This window comes from Boleophthalmus pectinirostris, unplaced genomic scaffold, assembly GCF_026225935.1.
Source record: "Boleophthalmus pectinirostris isolate CB_2022bp ecotype Guang Dong unplaced genomic scaffold, ASM2622593v1 HiC_scaffold_16, whole genome shotgun sequence".
In the NCBI taxonomy this organism is placed as follows: domain Eukaryota; kingdom Metazoa; phylum Chordata; class Actinopteri; order Gobiiformes; family Gobiidae; genus Boleophthalmus; species Boleophthalmus pectinirostris.
In genome coordinates this window covers 5,597,650-5,616,940 of record NW_026571095.1, presented here as the reverse complement: position 1 = coordinate 5,616,940, position 19,291 = coordinate 5,597,650, and the positions used below count along the sequence as shown (strand labels likewise).

General features: G+C 40.4%; 1 protein-coding gene across 2 annotated transcripts in view; it reads right to left on the bottom strand.

Annotated features, from left to right (window-relative positions):
- Positions 1–18,350, bottom strand: part of nr2f6a (nuclear receptor subfamily 2, group F, member 6a) — a 29,074-nt gene extending 10,724 nt beyond the window's left edge. The window contains exons 1-4 of one of the 2 annotated variants that reach the window (XM_020940903.2): positions 17,683–18,350; positions 16,536–17,330; positions 10,569–10,663; positions 2,388–2,722 (exon numbers count right to left, since the gene is read on the bottom strand). In XM_020940903.2, the coding sequence (XP_020796562.1) occupies positions 2,388–2,722; positions 10,569–10,663; positions 16,536–16,804 (699 nt within the window). In that variant the 5' untranslated portion in view covers positions 16,805–17,330; positions 17,683–18,350. The remainder of the gene's footprint in view (positions 1–2,387; positions 2,723–10,568; positions 10,664–16,535; positions 17,331–17,682) is intronic. The other variant, XM_020940904.2, reaches the window with a different exon arrangement.
- Positions 18,351–19,291: the final 941 nt, after the last annotated feature.

The window sequence follows — 19,291 nt, the reverse complement described above, 5'->3', positions numbered from 1 at the left end:
CCACCAGTTGGAGTTAACGCCCATGTGTTGACAAACTGTTTTTGGTAGTTTTTAACGAGGAGGTTTTATAAAGAAGCATTTTATGGAGCTAAATTATTCCCTGATTGTGGGAAAGATGGACTGCGTGGGTAGTGTTGTGTTTTAGTTTTGTTTTTCCTTGAGTGAAGCAGAAAAGAGGGAGCCACCGTCTGTGTGAATGTTCATGTGTGTTAGCTTCTATGGGTTATTAACTGTCAGCACATATTTAGATGCCCATGTGACCTTTTATTTAGTGATGGGCAAATGAGTCGGAGCTCTGGAACACGTCTCGTTCTTTCTGAAACAAATCGCTCTGAAGCACTGCCTCGGAGCTCGTCTCGCAGCAGCCGCTCACGTGACCAAAGTGTGGAAGTGTCGGTCCCTCCCCCTTCTGCTTCACTCTGCGTGTCAATCGCTTCAGTGTATCAAAGCGTTTCATTGGCTCAGCGAATGTTCCGCTCTGCGATTGGTTCAGAGTGCTTCAGAGTGTTCAGCGCACTTCTGTGGTTTGACAAGCGCTAAACTGCTACAGTATAAAAGATGCACCAATATTTCTTAAAAATGTTGGGTAGTGAGGAGTATTGTGCGACGTTAGTGGTGATTTTGGCGACTTTTGGCATTTGTTTCATTTTCGTGGCATCTATAAGTGGAAAAAAAGCGATCCATGGTTTGGGATCACTTTGATCTAATTCCACCTAACAAGATCACCTATTTTCTTATTTACAGCTGCTATTTATGTTGCTCTTTACATATTATTTAAAATCATCATTATTATTATTGTTTTTGTTAGGTACGGTGTTGCTCTGAACACAAGTATTGTCTTACACTAACAATACTTCATCGATGCAGAGACACCTGCGTGCCAATGGTTAAATTTGTCCACTAGAGGTCAGTGTTTCTCCGAGGCCTCAGACACGTCCAACCATTTGAGACAATATTGCGACTGAGGTGTCAATGCTTCACGGGGCTCCACTCGCCCATCACTACTTTTATTGTTTTGAAAATGCTATATTTGCACATTAGCAGGGTTTGTAACATTCACTTCCATATTTGATGCTCTGTCCTCTAGACCTTTGCCTTATCTCAACACAATCAGTGTACATCCCACTAATGAAACCGCTGCACTTCCTACTGGGTGTGTGAAGTTGCTGCGCACAGTTTTGTATCCTGTTTTTATATATTTATGAAGAATTGTTGCATGCTTGTGGGCTGATCATTGCACAGAATCGTACAGCTGACCAAAAGGGTTAGGATTTATTCACGGCAGGAAGACGTTGGAAAACCTGCGATGGCAACTTCCGGTGTAGTTCCCGACACTGGACTCACCGACTGTTATCAAACCGACTGACATGGTTTAACTACATCAGAGGTAAAATGAAGACTGCAGACGTATGTGCTGTTTGAATTCATCTGGAATTTGGCCTCATCTCTTCTAATCACATGTACCAGTGTGCTCAGAGTTGTGTGTCAGTGGGAAATGATGAAAATTGATTTATGGTTGGAACTGTTGATTATCCGAACATAACGGAACACTACAATAACTTGGAGATGAAGAAAACTGGAACATTTTCTCATTTTTCCTAGATTTACTAACGCTTATATCGATATATCATATCACTTAATGTGCTGATACAGTATCGATATCGTGTCCTGCTGGAGCAATATATCGCCAAGAGTATTTTTAGGTATATTTTCCTAAATTATTTTGTTACAGCTACAGTTTGTTGCTTGTTTAGAGGAAGGAAACTTGTTTATGAGACACATTTGACATTTTCACCGTTTTGATGATTAAACTGTGCGTTTCCTATTAACTTTACACAAGACATAGTTTAACAAAGACTTTTAGTATCACAGCCATGATTTAGAAATGATTCTTTTTTAAACCATATCGAATCAATCTGAAATATATTGTATCGAATCGAAAGCTCACTGTATCGAGATATGAATTATATCGTGTCCTCTGTATCCAGGTATGCCCAGTTTGTGACATAAGTGTGAATAGAGTCTAAAGGGCCTGGGAGAGATCGCTAAATTACTGAAACACACATGAATGACAACTAAAACTTCTTCTGGCATGTTTCTGATAAGAGAACAACGTTATAACATAGTAGAAAGCTAAACAAATCATGAAAAAGAACTGAAAAGAGGGGGTATCAAGTATAGATATCAGCCAATGTGATATCAAAGAATATCAACCCAATACTGGAACCGATATATTGCCCATGTCTAATAAATTGTTCCATATTTGTGTCGACACCACTAAAAAAATACTGCACAAACACTTAAGGCTGAGGAAACAAGAATACGTAAAAAAGAGAGAGAGAGAACATACGAACTTTAAACAGAAGCAAAACACAAATCTCTCTCACCTGATCAGAGACGGGCAGCTCGGGGAAGTACGGAATATTGCGGGCCCACTCCACGATGCTGAAGAGGAGGCGTGCGGCCAGTTCGCAGATGTTGTCGATCCCCATGGCGTTGTCAGGGCCGCTCTGTTGGCTGTACTGGTGGCCGTACCGAGAGTTCGGGTACGGCTCCGCGCGGAGGAGCTGAGAGATGAGCTCGGACACCGGCTGGCCCCCTCCGCCGCCGCCGTTGTTGTTGTTGTTGTAGAAGTCGCCTCCACCCAGACCGCTGGCGCCCCCTATGGGAGTGATGGAGGGACTGAGGCTGGCCTGAGGGGGGATGCGGCCGCGTTGGACTGCTGTGGTGAGGGTTGGGAGCACAGGGGAGGACAGGGGGAGGAGAAGGGCACAGGAGAAGAAGAATAAGTTAAGGAGGAGTTACGGAGTGCTTTAAATCTGATTCAAGATTTTAAACACAATCCAGAACGGTCGTAAGTATCACAGTAGTCTAATGAGGTTCATTTGGTCTTCTGATATTTTATGTTATTAGGTTCTTTTTTCAGACCAAGACTTTGTTTTGATGCGTGACAGTTTCGACTGCTCACTAATGCTCTTCTTCAGAGTGGTCACGTGATGTTGCTGTGACGTGTCGGTCAGCTGATTTAAACAGGTTTTGGCGCTGTATTTCTACTGGTGAAGGCAGGATGACAGCGCCACCTGCAGTCCCACTTCCTCAGGACAGTATCCCAGGTGTGTGAGAGTAAAAAAGCAGAACAGGAACAACTCAAATCGGCAGTCTCTGACCATTGTAAAAGAGAGAACCACTGGGATGGAGCAAACATCATTGGGACAGAGGAAAACAAACATTGCCACTGGATTAAAGAGGCAATTGAAATATGAAAACATGCCCACAGGACGTTAAACTCGGGACGAGGGGCTTTTTTACTCTCACACACCTGGGATGCTGTCCTGAGGAAGTGGGACTGCAGGTGGCGCTGTCGTCCTGCCTCCACCGGTAGAAAGACAGAAACAAAACCTGTTTAAATCAACTGAACGCACACGTCACAGCAACATCACATGACCACTCTGAAGAAGACCGCTAGTGAGCAGTCGAAACAAACTCTTGGTCTGAAAAAGAACCTAATAACATAACATAAGTATCACAGTTTTATGTCCACTGCAACATAATATTCTGATCAAAGTGTTCACGAGGTTGTAGGTTTATTCAGTTTCAGAAGATGTAGTCCTCCATAAACTGAGCTACACTGCTTTAAAGAGGAAAAGTATGAATAATAGTATTTATTCACTAAAAATAAACATACAGAAGGCAGCTCAGTCTTTACAGTTATGCCACAGACCAAATTACGGGTCAGATCTGAGGAGCAGTGACCCCTGACAACAATAATGCATGCTTTTTAGGTATTTTTGAGCAGTACAAACAAATGTGATGCAACAAATGCCCGTGGGACATTAACCTTGCGCAGAAAGATGGATTCTCACAATATTTTTAAGCTCAAAAGTCTCGAGAGTCCATTTGGAATGCTCCCACTGAAGAGATGGATCCTGCCGCTGGTTGGCAGACCAATGACAGAGCAGCAACGAGGTTTGGGTCAAAGCCAAAGGTGAAGCACACAAGTGAACCGAAACAAACTCACGTACTTCAGCCTAAAAAGGTCCTGCTAACTCAGATTTGTAGAACGCAATTTAGAGTCCTACACATTTCATGTTGTGGCATTGCCCTCAAGTGAAACTATTTTGGAAGGTGTAGCTGATAGGCTGTCTGTATGTTTGATGAGCAGATCTCTCCTTGTCCTTTGCTGTGCCAACTTGGAATAAGACCTCAGGACGTTTTATCCCAAAAACTGGACCATATATCATCACTGGGTTTTTTAAATCAGCTAAACGTGTTATTATGATGAATTGGAAGGAACGTAAACATAAATGCTTTGTCAAAGACCATTTGTACTAAGACTTTTTGGATTTAAGTTCAATGGAACAGGCTGCTCAGTTGTTGGACACAAAAAACAAACACACTGTTGGCCCATGGACTGTGGCAAAACCCCATTGGGGCAAACTACAATAAAATAGAATAATATACTGGTACATGAAAAGGAAAATGTCAAAACAGCACATGTACTGTATGTGTACATATTTTTCGGACTATATATCGCTCCGGAGTATAAGTCACACCAGCCAAAAAATGTGCAATGAAGAAGAAAAACACACATTTTAGGGGAAATGTATTATATAACATCAGGGACAAGGAACCAACATTTTATCTTGAAAGACAAGTTCTAGTACCAACAGTAGAATAAATAACAGCCTGAATAAATGTTAATATGTTAACATCACATTTGATTTCAGATAATTATAGCATAAACAAAAGAACGTAAGTTTACCAAACTCTCCATCTCACGCCAAATCACTAAATCCATTGAAGTAATTGAATTCTTCATACTCTGTCACTTCTGAGCAACTCCGCACAACTTCGGTTGTCACTGAAGTCCATACTTTGTCATCCAGTGACTTCAGGAAAGTTGCATGGTGCACACTCCCAGTTATCGTGAAGCTGTGTTCTCCATCTCCACTTTCCGTCAGTCCCTCACAAGTTTCTCACTCACTCCAAACTTTTCTTTCTGCTGCTCGACTACAGTTTTCTGCGGCATATTTCACTACTTGCAGCAGGACAAAGGCTCTTTTTGCAGGAGACATGCGCAGAAACCCGGCACACAAGCCTAGAGCCTCTCGCAGCTGTCAGTCTGAAAATGTTAATATCTAAGTCTCATTGGAGTTTAAGTCACAGGAAACACCCAAACCATGATAAAAAGTGCCACTTATAGTCCAAAAAATATGGGGTTGCCAAAAAAAAAGATTAAAAAACAGAAAACAAAAGATATAAGGGAAAAGAAAATATATAAATGCAAATTTAATTTGACAGCCCTAAAATGTAAATACACACATGTAATCACTGCATTGAGAAAATCTGTACTACACTACACACTTGTTCTTTTGTTGCTAGTTTTTGTTGTGTTTTTGTTGTGTTTTTTGTTTGTTTTGTTTTTTGTATGTGTGTTAGTTTTATATTTTGTTATATCTTATGTTTATTTGGCTCACTGCAGACTGAAATGTGTAGGTTAGGATAATATATTTTTTACTTCTTTAAACATTCAATTTTAGAGTTCAAAAGCAGCAAAATCACACAGACAGACAGACAAAGAATACTGAGGCTCGTCTGTAATACTTTCCAACAATAATCCTCTGCCCTGCATCTGAAACACCCTTGAAACAAAGCTCTATACTCTTCACTCACACCAGAGGAGGCCTGGCTAACCTCAAAAATACCCCCCGACCAGCCGCCTCGCAGACGCTCCACTGAGCTCACATATATATGCATCTGGAGCTCTGTACGTCTGCTCTGATTATGCGTCCTGGAGGAGGGAGACAGCGGCGGATGTGCGGCCATTAGCGAATCTGCCCGTGACCTTTGACCCATCTGGCTGTGGGGGAGGGGGAGTCGTCGTCTTCGGGGGCTAGTAAAGTCTCCCATTAGGCTGCTTCACGGTGATAATGGGGATGAGCAAACAGTTATAAATCACAAAGAAGGGATAAAAGCAGGTTAGGTGGAATTTACGACGGGAAAGTAAAAAAAATTCCTTGCATTTTTGGATCATACTGAAGATGTTTTTGGATAAAATAAGCAATAATCCTCTTGACATGTCGTCTTAAAGATGCTGTCCCAATTTTTCTCTTGTATTTAGTTTCTCAAAATGCCCCAGTACAGATATATTATTTAGAACTATCTACATTTAATTAGAAACCATTTTACTGTCCGATAATCAGGAATTACACTGTTAGCATGCTAGTTGTTAGCATTACTGTGAAGGCAAGCTCCGCTCTCGTCATTGAGAGTTATAAAAAGCACAAAAAAACTCATCATGTTGAATAATTACGATGCTCTGAATGCATAAGGGGAGTGAGGAAGAACTTTGGAACACCGCAGACTGTTAAGAATGAACTAGTTCTGTTGTTTATGTTTTTAAGACTGTAAAAATCTTATAGACGGTATTTAAAAAAGCACAAACATATTTTTCGGACTATAAGTTTCCTGCGGTGCGACTTATATATTCTTATTTTCACTCTGACAGGCACAAGAGGCTCTAGTCTTGTGTGTCAGTATCTTCTACTACTGTACCACTGTCACTTCACTCTACTGTGCATGTCTCCTGCAGAAAAACCTGCAATCCTGCTGCAAGTAGTGAAATATTCAGCTGAACAGAGTAATCGAGCAGCAGAAAGAAAGTTGTGAGGAACTGACGGAAAGCGGAGATGAACACAGCTTCACGGTAACCTGGAGGGACCACAGTGCAACTTTCCTGCAGTCACTGGATGGATGGACAAGGCCTGAACTTCAGAGACAACTGAAACCATCCTGTTGGGATTCAGAAAGACCAGGATAATTCTAAGTGGAACTGATGCTGAGTCTGACAACAGCGACACAGAAGAGTTTGCGGCGCTCTGTTTACCTCCGGAGGTCGAGGCCGAGTTGTTCAGAAGTGACACCGAGGATGAAGAACTGAATGGATTTAGTGATTTGGAGTGAGATGGAGTTTGTTAAACTTGTTCTGTTCTGTTGTTTATGCTATAGTTATCTGAAGAACTGTTCATATGTGACGTTAACATATTAACACCTGTTCAGTCTGTTGTTCTTTATTCTTTTGTTATAACTTGCCTTTCATGATGAAATGTCAGTTCGTGGTGTCTGATTTTATAAAAGACTTACAGTCCAGTGCAACTTATATATGTTTTTTTCTTCTTCATTACGCATTTTTTGGCTGGTCCGACTTATACTCTGGAGCGACTTACAGTTCGAAAAATATGGTATTCCAGGGAGAATGTTACTACTTTACCTGTAATGTTCCAGAATATGGCATTAAACTTGCATTTATTCAATTAAGGGTGTTTTTATTGGTCAAATATACGTGTAAAAACATGTATTCTGTGAGTAGGATGACCTCTTCACAGATCTCGCCTGTAAATTGGCCTGGTGGCACCTCCTGCTTGTCTCTATGGAGATTGATAAGTTTAATGCCATACTCTGGAACAACGCAGCAAAGCAATAACATCTCCATGGAGTAACTGAAAGTAACTGATGGGCCCTTTACCAAAAAAGTTACATCGTGCACATTTGAGGGATTTTTAAAGCAGCAGAAACACCAGTAATTTAATAAAAGTCAGAGAGATATATTTCCTGTCACTGTAGAACAATTCAGGCAAGACAATAAAATCTTAATTGAGCCGTTTTTCAAATACACCTCAAATTTCCTGTGCTGTTTAGGGACCTGTTTAACCCCGTGTCTTAAGGCCAGACTTTCCTGACTGAGTGAATTCATTTGTCTCAATAGATCTGTATTGATTGCGGGCTTAGGGGCAGATCAGCAGCAGATGTTTGTCCAGATTTAACAGGGGCTTACAGAGCCACAGGTGTGAAAGCCCGTAGATCCCTCTGTCACTCGCTACGTTTACAGGCACGCCGTGGAAAACTGCCCTAATCCTGTTTAAACCGATTATTCAAAATGCACAGAAACCCAAGAACTATCAATGAAGTGTTGTGTGTTGTGGTTTGAATACATTACGCTCAGATTAGGAGAGGCATCCAACTGCAGGAGATAAGAAACACCATCATTTTAGATCAGCAGCAATGACAGACTGAGGCCTCTCCACCGCCCACTAGCACGTGTTGTTTCATTATTTTGGATCACTACATTAAATTGAGTATATAGATGCATAGTTTTAGTGCTAATACTAAATTACTAGATGCACCTGAAGTTCTTTTAGCCCCCTGTTCACACCATATACTATACAGAGAAGAGGACTGAGCAACTCCCTGTTGTTTTGCTCCCTACAGCTGACCAATCAGGTGCCTACTTCCCCTGAGATCGGTTGTTCTTGTCTTGTTTATATCTTGATTTATGGACAAAATAACTAAATAAAAACACCACAATCACTTACAGAATTGACAGAGAACCTGACAAGTCTGATGCAGAGAGGAGGTGACCATTTTTCACTACAAAGGGAATTGAAAACAGACGTTAAGCACTCAGTTCGGACCCCTGCTAACTTCCTATGTGAAACACGGTGACTGGTGGGCTACTATCTCCCCTCTACACTTTATGGTTCACACCAAGGCTGGGTGTCATCCAGGAGTTGCCAATATGACACATACCTCGATACATAGGCCACGATACGATACACACCTCAATGCAGTGAGCTTACGACTCGATACGATTCAATATGATATATTTCAATACGGTTCAATAAAATGTGACTCTAAAAATGTTTGTTAAAACACTTCTTGTGCAAAGTTCATATGAAACACACCCATTTTACTCATTAAAACAGAGAAAATGTCAAATGGGTTGCATAAAAAAGTTTCCTTTCCAACAAAACTGTAGTGCTATAACAAAATAATTTTGTTAAATACACCAAAAAATATAGTCATGAACACGAAAGGATGAGATCACGGATACAAGTGGTCGAAATGAGTTTCCTCTGCAGGGTGGCCGGGCGCTCCCTTAGAGATAGGGTGAGGAGCTTGGAGTAGAGCCGCTGCTCCTCCACATTGAGAGGAGCAGTTGAGGTGACTCGGGCATCTGTTCCGGATGCCTCCTGGGCGCCTCCCTCGGGAGGTGTTCCGGGCATGTCCCACCGGGACGAGACCCCAGGGAAGACCCAGGACACGCTGGAGGGACTATGAAGTCTGAAGGACTATGAAGGTGAAGGAAGTCTGGGAGTCCGTGCTTAGACTGCTCCCCCACGACCCGGCTCCAGATAAGTGGAAAAAAATGGATGGATGGACACCAAAAAATACTTTTGGCGATATAGTGACACAGCAGCCCAAGATGTCAATACTGTATCATCACATTAAAGGATACAATATATCGATATTTCAATATTTTTGCACAGCCCTTGTTCACACCTCTTTGTTTTTCTGACCTGAATGTAGACTGGGGCAGGAGTGCTCTGGGGTAAAGTCATTCTGAACTGGGTTGTTGACCAAAACTGTGGAGTGAGCTGCCTGTGCACATTAGACAGGCCCCTTCATTACCTGTTCTAAATTTTTCTTGTTCACTTTGACCTTTGACATACTTTGAGATGTTGGAATTCTTTATTTTGATTGAATTGTTTTATTGTGAGTGTTGGAGTTGAAGTGGCAGTGTAGCGCACTCGGAGTTCCGTGTAGTGAGTGAAGAGCAGTCAGTGTATGAAAGCTCTCTCACCGGCAGTAACACTGATCTGACACACATGAGTGACTGAGAGGAGATAGGACCAGACACATGTCAGCTCACTTACTGCTGTTATGACGGCACTGGAGAGGTACACAGCGGATTTGAGTCACTGTGGTCGGATAAAGAAAATATATTCTCAGTATCGCTTATGGGTGGGCGATACTGACAGAAAAATAATATAGTCTTTATTTTACTACGCAGATGATGGTGTTCGGACAATATTATAGCAATCCATCAAAAATGTGTCTGTAAATGTCTTTGTATCACACACAATGTGAATGGACTTTAAAATTAACCACAAAAGGTGCAGAAATATCAGTTTGACACAATGTTTGAAGAATTACATGGTTTCAATATTTTGTTTTACCAATTTTTCCCTTGTATTTAGTTTTTCAAAATGCCCCAGTACAGATAGATTGTACTAGCAGCTCTTGAGGTTGTGTCCGTGTACTATCTGCATGTAATTATAAAGCATTTTACTGTGCACTGTTAGCATGCTAGTTGCTATAAGGATTACCATGATGGCAAAATTCCAGTCTGGAGTTGTGAAAACCACTTAAAAACTCATCACGGTGAATAATTCGGATGCTCTGAATGCGTAAGATAAGTGGGGAATAACTTTGGACCACTCTAAACTGTTTACATGTATGTCTATGGCAGAATGTTCAGCGGTTACCATGGTGATACAATCCACACATTAGCAAACACAGCCTGATACGTATTTGGCTTGTCTGAATACTCAAGAACATCACATTTCCAGAAGCCTGTGATCAATACGAGCTTTCACGGTCACCAAAAAACATTTTTATGGCCCCGACCTAATGGGGGTCACTCTGGAGAAAAATGTTGGGAGGGACTGAGCCGCTGGGAGCACACGGGCACTACCAGCAGTTTGTGGTGTAGTAGTGAGAGTAGTTACCTTCTTTGCGCATGCCCACTCGGAAACACTTCTTCAGACGGCAGTACTGGCACTGGTTCCTGTGGTGCTGGTCGATCTGACATTCTCGATTTGACCTGAAGAAAATGTAAAAAAAACAATAACAATTTAGTATTTTGAGGTATTAAATGTGTACTTTACATGTATGATGATGATATGACTTTATATCTTTGTGTGTTTCCCAAAAAGAAAAAAAATGAGCATGCTTCTAATTTTGTATTTGAGCAAAGCGCCACCTTGTGCCTTCACTCAGTTTCATTTCTTTCCAGAGACTAGGTCAGGAATCAGAATAAACAAGACGGTTCACAAAAACCCCGGAGGTGCAAGTTCAGGCACCAGCCAATCAGCAAAGAGACAGACATTCTGTGTTGGCAACGATTCCCGAGATCGAGGATTTAAAGCCAGAACAAAGAGAATGTTTGTTGAATTTTATCAAGGGGAAAGACGTTATTGTTCTCCTTCCTATAGGATTTGGGAAAAGCTTAATATAAAAATTAGCCCCATTAGCGGTGCATTACACACCAAATAGCAGCGATTGGGTAAATGATAAAAAGTAGCCGCCTACTGTCGAGCAAACAAATCCTAACACTGCGAGGTCAGACGATTTCTATGAAGTGAAACCAGCTGATGAATCGGGCTAAGTTTGTCTTGCCCCAGGGGTCAAATAAGTCAGCTTCATTTTGTCCGCATTGAATTATAAAGCCTTGTCCGATGTGTGATTGTCTAGTTTCATTGTCTATTATCATCACAGCAAAACTCCACTCTTATCTCTGAAAGTTGTGAAAAGTGCTTATAAACTCATCTCCGTGAATAATTAGGATGCTCTGAATAGGGCTGTGCAAAAATATCGAAATATTGTATCGTTTAATGTGATGATACAGTATTGATATTGTGGGCTGCTGTATCGATCGAGTATTTTTAGGTATATTTTACTAAATTATTTTGTTACAGCTACAGTTTTGTTGTTTGTTTAGAGGAAGGAAACTCATTTATGCGACACATTTGACATTTTCACTGTTTTGATGATTAAAATGTTTGTGTTCCATATGAACTTTATACAAGACGTAGTTTAACAAAGATTTTTAGTATCACAGGCATGATTTAGAAATTATTCTTTATTAAACCATATTGAATCAATTTGAAATAAATCGTATCAAATCGAAAGCTCACTGTATCGAGATACGTATTATATTGTGTCCTCTGTATCCAGGTATGCCCAATTTGTGACATAAGCATGAACAGAGTCTAAAGGGCCTGGGAGAGATTGCTAAATTACTGAAACACACACGATTATTTTTTTTGAGATTGTGACGGATGGTGAAAGATGATGAGGGGAACTGATGATGGTGAAAATAAATATTATTTTGAGTATAGGGACTAATAAAAAAAAAAAATTCTAATAAAAAAAAAAAAAAAGGAAAGAAAAGGAAGGAAGAGAGACAAAAGGAACTTCATTTATGAATTGGCTGCAGTGTGTCGATGTTGGGAGCCTGGTGGTGTGTTTGTGTTGCACTATCACATTTATATTATTTTGACTTTGTGTTGGTGTGGGTGGTTGGGGGAAGTGGGGGGGCTTTTTGTATTTGTTGGGGTGTTGTGGTTGTTGTTTTATGTTTTTGTTTTGTGTTGAATATTGTAATTGTTAAACGTTGATGTTTGTTTTATTTTTTTTAAATGTTATATTCTGTTGTCTTTAATAAAAAAAATTAAATTAAAAAAAATAAAAAAAACACACACGAATGACATCTAAAACTGTGATCTAACAAAGACTTTTAGTATCACAGACATGATTTAGCCTTTATTTTTACTTGAACCGTATCAAATCGATTTGAAATATATCGTATTGAATTGAAAGTGCACTGTATCGAATTATAATCGTATCGTGGCCACTGTATCGAGGTATGCATCGTATCGGCAACTTCTTATTGATATCAGCCCTAGCTCTGAATACATAAGATAAGTGCGGAATAACATAGGAAAACTGTAAACCATTTCAAATCATTTAGTTCTGTTTTCCACGGTTGTAAGAGAGTACAAACAGGTACGGCCTCTTTAACACTCAAGACCACTTCAAATGTAAGTGTTTTACTTCGATGGAGCTGACATCCATTTGTTTCTATGGAGATGTCGTTGCTCTGCCTGGAATGTTCCACAGTATGACATTAAACAGCTCTACTTTACATTTATTCAATTACAGGTGGTTTTATAACACAAAAATAACAACTGTCCACAGATCTGACCTGTAACTTTGTCTGGTTTGTTCTCCATGAAGATAGAAAGGTTTAATGCCCTACTGTGAAACATTCCAGACAAAGCACTAACATCTCCTCGCAATGCAGCTTTAAAATGAGTTTGGATAACCTTCTCGATGCAATTTAGCTCAACGCGTGGCTGTGCATTTGGATGACAATAACGACCAAACATCTGAGCCTGGTGCACATTTTTGAAGTGCAGTTGTGGATTCATTTTGTGGAAGTACTTGGGAGGGACTGAAAGCATCAATATTACATTAGTTTGCACACTGGCCATTAAGCTGGCGGCAGTGTCACCCTCAGAGACAACAGATGCTCGGAGTACATTGGTGATTTTAGCGAGAAACATTTTTCTAACACGTCCTTTTCGAGATATGAAATGTGTACGGCTGGATACGGCGATTACTGACTTGAAGGTTTTTCTGGTGGAGGGTTCGCCACATGCTTGTCTCCATGGAGATGTTACCGTTTTCCCTGGAATGTTCCGTGTTATGACATTAAATATAGACTACATCCAGCTTTTATTCATTACGCGTTTTTCTACTGCTACTCTGTGAATAGGCTCGAATCTCCACAGATCTGAACTGTAATGTAGCGTGGTGCTGTAACCTGCTTGTCTCTGTCATGATAGACAGGTTTAATCTATACTGTGGAACATTCTACACAAAGTAATAACATTTCCATGGAGACAAGCAGGTGACAGACCCTCTACTACAAAATGTTTCCCAGTGCAGCTTTAAAGAAGAATACTAATACTGCCATATTAGTGTTGACATGGTACTCAAATTTGAAACTCGATTTCGATACTAACGACTGGATACCAATGGACAATACCGATACTGATACAATGGTGATAATTAGGGATGGGCATTCGATGAAATTTTCTTAATCGATCATCGGAAGAATTAACAATCGATTATCGATTAATCATTAACATTTTTATATTAAAATGATCATCATTATTATTACTATCTGCACTAATCTGCATAAATAAATTCAACTTTACGACAAATAAACCATAACCACTCTAGAGCCACATCAGCCCGTTTGACATTATAATAGGTTTAATTAAATTTTGTGCAACTTTCACAGAAAAGAAATTTAAAACTGCATCGCTAATTTGCATAAATTAAGCGAAGATAAAACTACAGCTCTTGTGTCGCTGATGCGGTTTCTGTTGGATTAAAAGACATGATTCAGTGGAATACAGGTTAGTGTGACCAGATTTGTGTTTGTCAAAACCAGGACACCGTAGGGGGGAGGGGGGCGGGGCCTCGTCATCCACATTGAGCGACTCTCACCTGGTAAAACTTTTTCCCACTGGACACAGAAACATATGTGCTGCTTTATCCACTGTGCACATGGACTCACACTTGTCCCGAACGCAACGGAAAGCGTAGAATTTCTTGTACAAATCATCGTTAAACACACATTTGTGCTTCGGTACGTTGCAGACTGACCCACTGTTTCTGAGTGCAGAGATCTACAAGTACACACCTGTTTGGTCAGGCTACGCACAACAACCTACATTCGGTTTGTCAATTAAAATTAACGTAATCGATGAAATTCTTGATCAATTATCGATTAATCATGCCCATCCCAAGTGTTGACATGGTACTAAAATTTGAAACTCGATTTCGATACTAACGACTGGATACCAATGGGCAATACCAATACTGATACAATGGTGATAATACAAACCCACATTTTCTTTCAACAATAGAATGTGATTTTCAACATTAATCATAGCTTTTTAAAAATATTCCCATGTGATCTTATATCTGTGAATGTGACATTTTTAGTATCAAAATTTGTTCTGGTTTCGATACTAATTTTATTATGAGTTAGTATCTGGTTTTCGATATTTATGACAATCCTACGCTCCGTATTATACTGTTTCAATCTATTCTTTATTCATGCAGTGCCTGATCTAGTTTTTAAAAGCTAAATGGACCAAATTGTGAACATATGCCCACATTTTTGAGTGGAGAAGAATAAAGGGAGTCTTCTTTCTTTTATATTTAATGTATTTATTATTCATTTAATAAGGTTATTATTTATTTAAATTGACTTACTATTCATTTAATAAGGTTAAAAAATAAATAAATACAGAGAAAACATGCTGTAAGTATAAGATCAAACCATGTTCATATGTAGAAAGGTTGTACGGTGAATAAAATGGTATTATACAGCTCACAGCTACTTTAAAAAACTCTAGTAAATGAAAGTGAAATTATTTTTTGTCATGTTTCACAATCTTGTGTTTATTTACACCAGTCTGGTCACGCTGGTTGTGTAATTTCAGCTCTCTTTCAGACTATTCTGTTGTAGTGTCACTGAGCAAGACACTACACAACTCCTGTGCCTTTAATATCTATGTACATGTTTGTATGAATGCATCGCGAGTTTTGTTCATTAATTACAACTGCCCTGGTCAAGAAAACAAAATACAAAATAATGGATTCTGCTCTTGGTCTATGCCAGGGGTGGACAATTATTTTTTCCAAGGGGCCACATGAGAAACAGAAAATATTGTGGAGGACTGGGCCAAAATACTTAACTCAATTCTGCATAATATTAATTGTATTTCATTATTAAAAGCAGTAAATAGCAATGTTTAGACAAGCTTCTCAGACTGGGAAGAGTTTATGTACTGACAAAGAAATGAAAAAGTGAGGTTGCCTTACAAAAATGTTATTTAATAAACACCTCTGAAATAAAAGCAATACAGCTTTAGTCCAGGCATGAGGTACAATTATAAAATAGATTTATTTTGTAAATCCAAATGATCTTAAATGGGCTGGTCAGAGTCAGCCAAAGGGCCGTATGTGGTTCAGGAGCTGAACAATGTCCAGGTTCTGGTCTATGTGGTTCCTCTGTTGTTATCAAAGAGCTTTAACAAAACAATGTATTTTAGACCCAGGAGCCAGATGCTCTTTAAAACTGCAGAAGTCCACTTTTATATTTACTTGCTGTTATAATACAAAAGATAAAACGTATTTTGAACAGAAATCATCATCATCATCATCTGAATTAGTAATTTTTGAGTTGTCCACAGATTAATAAAAGTGTAAACTATAATTTGACTTTAACTTATAATATTTGTTCCATATTTAGTTCATGTGTTGTATATAAGCACAAGGACAATCTGGTTACAGCGTCAGCCTTATGAAAGGGTTTACAATGTTTTTTTGTTTTTTTTGTTGCAGTACCTCCTGCAAAATGATTCTGCAACTTTTGTTACTGTGATTTTTTATTTATTTTTTTGTTATGTCTGGTAGGGGATCTTCAATTTGTGTGTTACTGTTTTGCCTCAAATGTTCCACAGCATAACATTAAACTTACCTATCTTGCATTTATTCAACTAGAAGCATATTTATTGCTCAAAAATACCTTCAAAATCATGTATGTATGTATGAGTAGACTCCTCTCTCCACAGATTTGACCTGGTGACACAGCCTACTTGTCTGCATGGAAATAGATAACGTCGAATGCCATACTGTGGGGCATTCCAGGACGCAGCAACAACATCTCAACAACATCACAATTAAGCTTTAATCCATATCATACCGTCATAAAGCGTCTTTAAGTTACTGCGAAAGCACTATATGTCTTATTATTATTATTATGTACAAAAATTACCATTATTCTTCCATCCATCGACTCCCCCTCCCTCCATCCCTCCTTCCCTCCTTACCTGCAGGTGTAGCTCAGGTTCCTCCTCACGCTCCTCTTGAAGAAGCTCTTGCAGCCCTCGCAGGTGAAGACGCCGTAGTGCTTCCCGCTGGACTTATCTCCGCACACCACGCAGTCCACCACGCAGGCCTTGTCGTCCTCCCCGGCCTCCATGTCGCTGCCTCCTGCCTGGGGAGAGCCGTCCTCCTCCTCCCCCCGCAGGTACCCCTTCTCCCCCAAGCCGTTGGTGCCCCCGTTTGGATCTCCCCAGCCCCCACTCACCATGGCCATTTCTTGGTTACCCCGCCAGAGAATAGAAAATTGGACACGCACCCAAACTTACTGGCTGCTGTCACACAGGAACATGTATATTATGGGTTCTGTGATTGAAAAGGTCACTCTTTCAAATGCATGACCATAACCTTCTTCTTGGGAGTGAAATGAATTGTTCCCACGAATTTTACAGATTTTTTTTTTCAAAGATTTGTCGTGCTTGCAAAAAATAAACACACAAAAATATCCCCAAGCTTTAAAACCAGATGTTAAAGTGAAAAAAGGAAAAAAATGGGTTTGAATTGGGGCGTAAAAACAGCACTCGGCTTGTTGTCTCCTCCCCCTCCACTATGACCTGGAAACAATCTCCAAGTGTAGCAACTTTTTCTGCGGGCTACAAAATATCCCCCAAAATGTTCCCTGTTGTGTCTTTAAAAGCAGTCTAACGCACAGTCGGCTCGATATGTGGGCCAGCTCCTGAGGTGGTGTGCGTCCGATGCCTCTCCAAAAGCTAGGTTAGCAGCCAGGCGCCGTTTCAGGAAACCTTTAACGGGAAACAGTCGTAAACAAAACCAGTTATTACGACATTATTACCATATAAACACGTTATAATACATAATGAGCTTCAATAAAACGCTTTAGACACATTACGCGTGTGGTTAGGTTTGTTAGAAGGGCGAAACGCGCAATTTGTCCAGTTATCGGCTGGGTCAGCTCACGGATGGGTGAACGGTAATGGCTGAAAATGGACTTCATAGCTCGCCAGGTTAGCTAGCACATGCTTTGAAAGCTCTTACAAGCTTTCAGGCAGTGACTCTAGCACAAAAATGTTTCTAATTGCCTTTAAAATAATCGTAAACCGCGTAAATCTCAACGCTTTTAGTCGCCACGCTTACCAAAACGCGTTAGCTCGCTCCCCTTGGCTCCGTCGGACGCTAAATCCTCGGCTCTTCTATCCGACCAGAGGGGCTGTCTTTCTGCCGTAATAATCCTCTCAGCATCGTGCCAGCTGCTTCTCCGTAAACCACGATAAAGATATCCAAGCGTCTTGAGATCAAAACAGATGAATCGTGCGGAGAAGCGTGGTTTCTGTCGGTGCGTAACGGAAGCGGCGGGGACGATCGCGCTCCGTCCGTCCGTAGAGCTGCAAAGGCGAAGACGTGGACGGGTCTCTCCGGTCGAATCAACCCGCTCCTGTGCCTCGGGAGAAGGGGGGAAGTCTCGAAGCGGCGTCCCTGGAGCTACGGAGCCCGACACGGTCCCAGTAAACGTGCGCGTTCAGAGCTCCATGGCTGGCTCCCACTGGCTTTCACCCCCCAGTCTTTTGTCAGTGTTTGCCCATAAGACCTAATGACTGGCGGCCTCTTTAGCGTTAGCTGTGTGTGTTTGGCTGCTGCTCCACCGCGTCCGTGCTTCCGAGTGTGAGCGCTCGTCTGTGGGCTCCCTCTCTCTCGGGTTAGGTGGGGGTGGGAAAGTCAAATCACATTACAAGAGCTTGGTGTAGTTCCGATCTTTTCTCCTCTTTGGCTTTTTCTGTGCGCAGGGCCGTTTCTAACGATGTGGAGGCAGGGTGACCAGGATTTCAAAATAAAAAAAACAGGGACATCCCCGATTTTCTGGTGGTTTGTAATAATAAAATTGAGAAAAGGATGCGTAATGAAGGAAGACTGTTACGCAGAGACCATTCATGACTAACATAAGTCAATATAATCACATTTTCTTTGTGTTTTGGTTGTTTTTAAGCAGCTTTTTTGTATTTTACCTAAACAAATTACAATGTATGTCTGTCTTTATTATTGGAGGGGATCAAATTGGTCAAAAATAGGAACACCTTGGACATTTCTTGTAAAACTGGGACAAATCAGTGGTTTTGGATAAATCTGTTGGGACAGAGGACACAGGGCTCAAAACTGGGACTGTCCTGAGTAAATAGGGACGTCTGGAGGCCCTGGAGTTTGGGGAGTATTCATAAATTGTGAAGATTATAGCAAATTTCCTCTTCTCTGGAAATTAATTGATAAAAGTAATATGAAGAGAACAATTTCCTTAACGTAGTCATGTGGGTATTTTAAGTTACAGGATTAGTTTACATGACACAAATAGGAAAAAAGAACTGCAAAATGAAATGATCCATATTATTATACTATTTTTAAATGTTTGTTATGTGTGTCTTCATCAAAAACATATCAGGGGTTGTGTTTTGTTTCATTCACACATTTAACACGTGAATCCTGCACAATATAGGAGTTTTTCTCTCAAATTGAAAACACTGTTCCAATTTGTGAGTTTTTAGTAATATGCCTACAGGAAGTGCTCCACTGTATTTGGATCATTTTAGTTCTGGGATTATCATTCTACTGAACAAAAGGTAAAAAGCTGCTGTTCACTTGAAAACTACCACTACATGACATCACAAAGTGGGTCAGAGCATTCTGAGCTTTAGAGACAGACTAATAATAAAGAGTTACTCAAACTTGTGTGAATGAAACAAAACACAACTCCAGG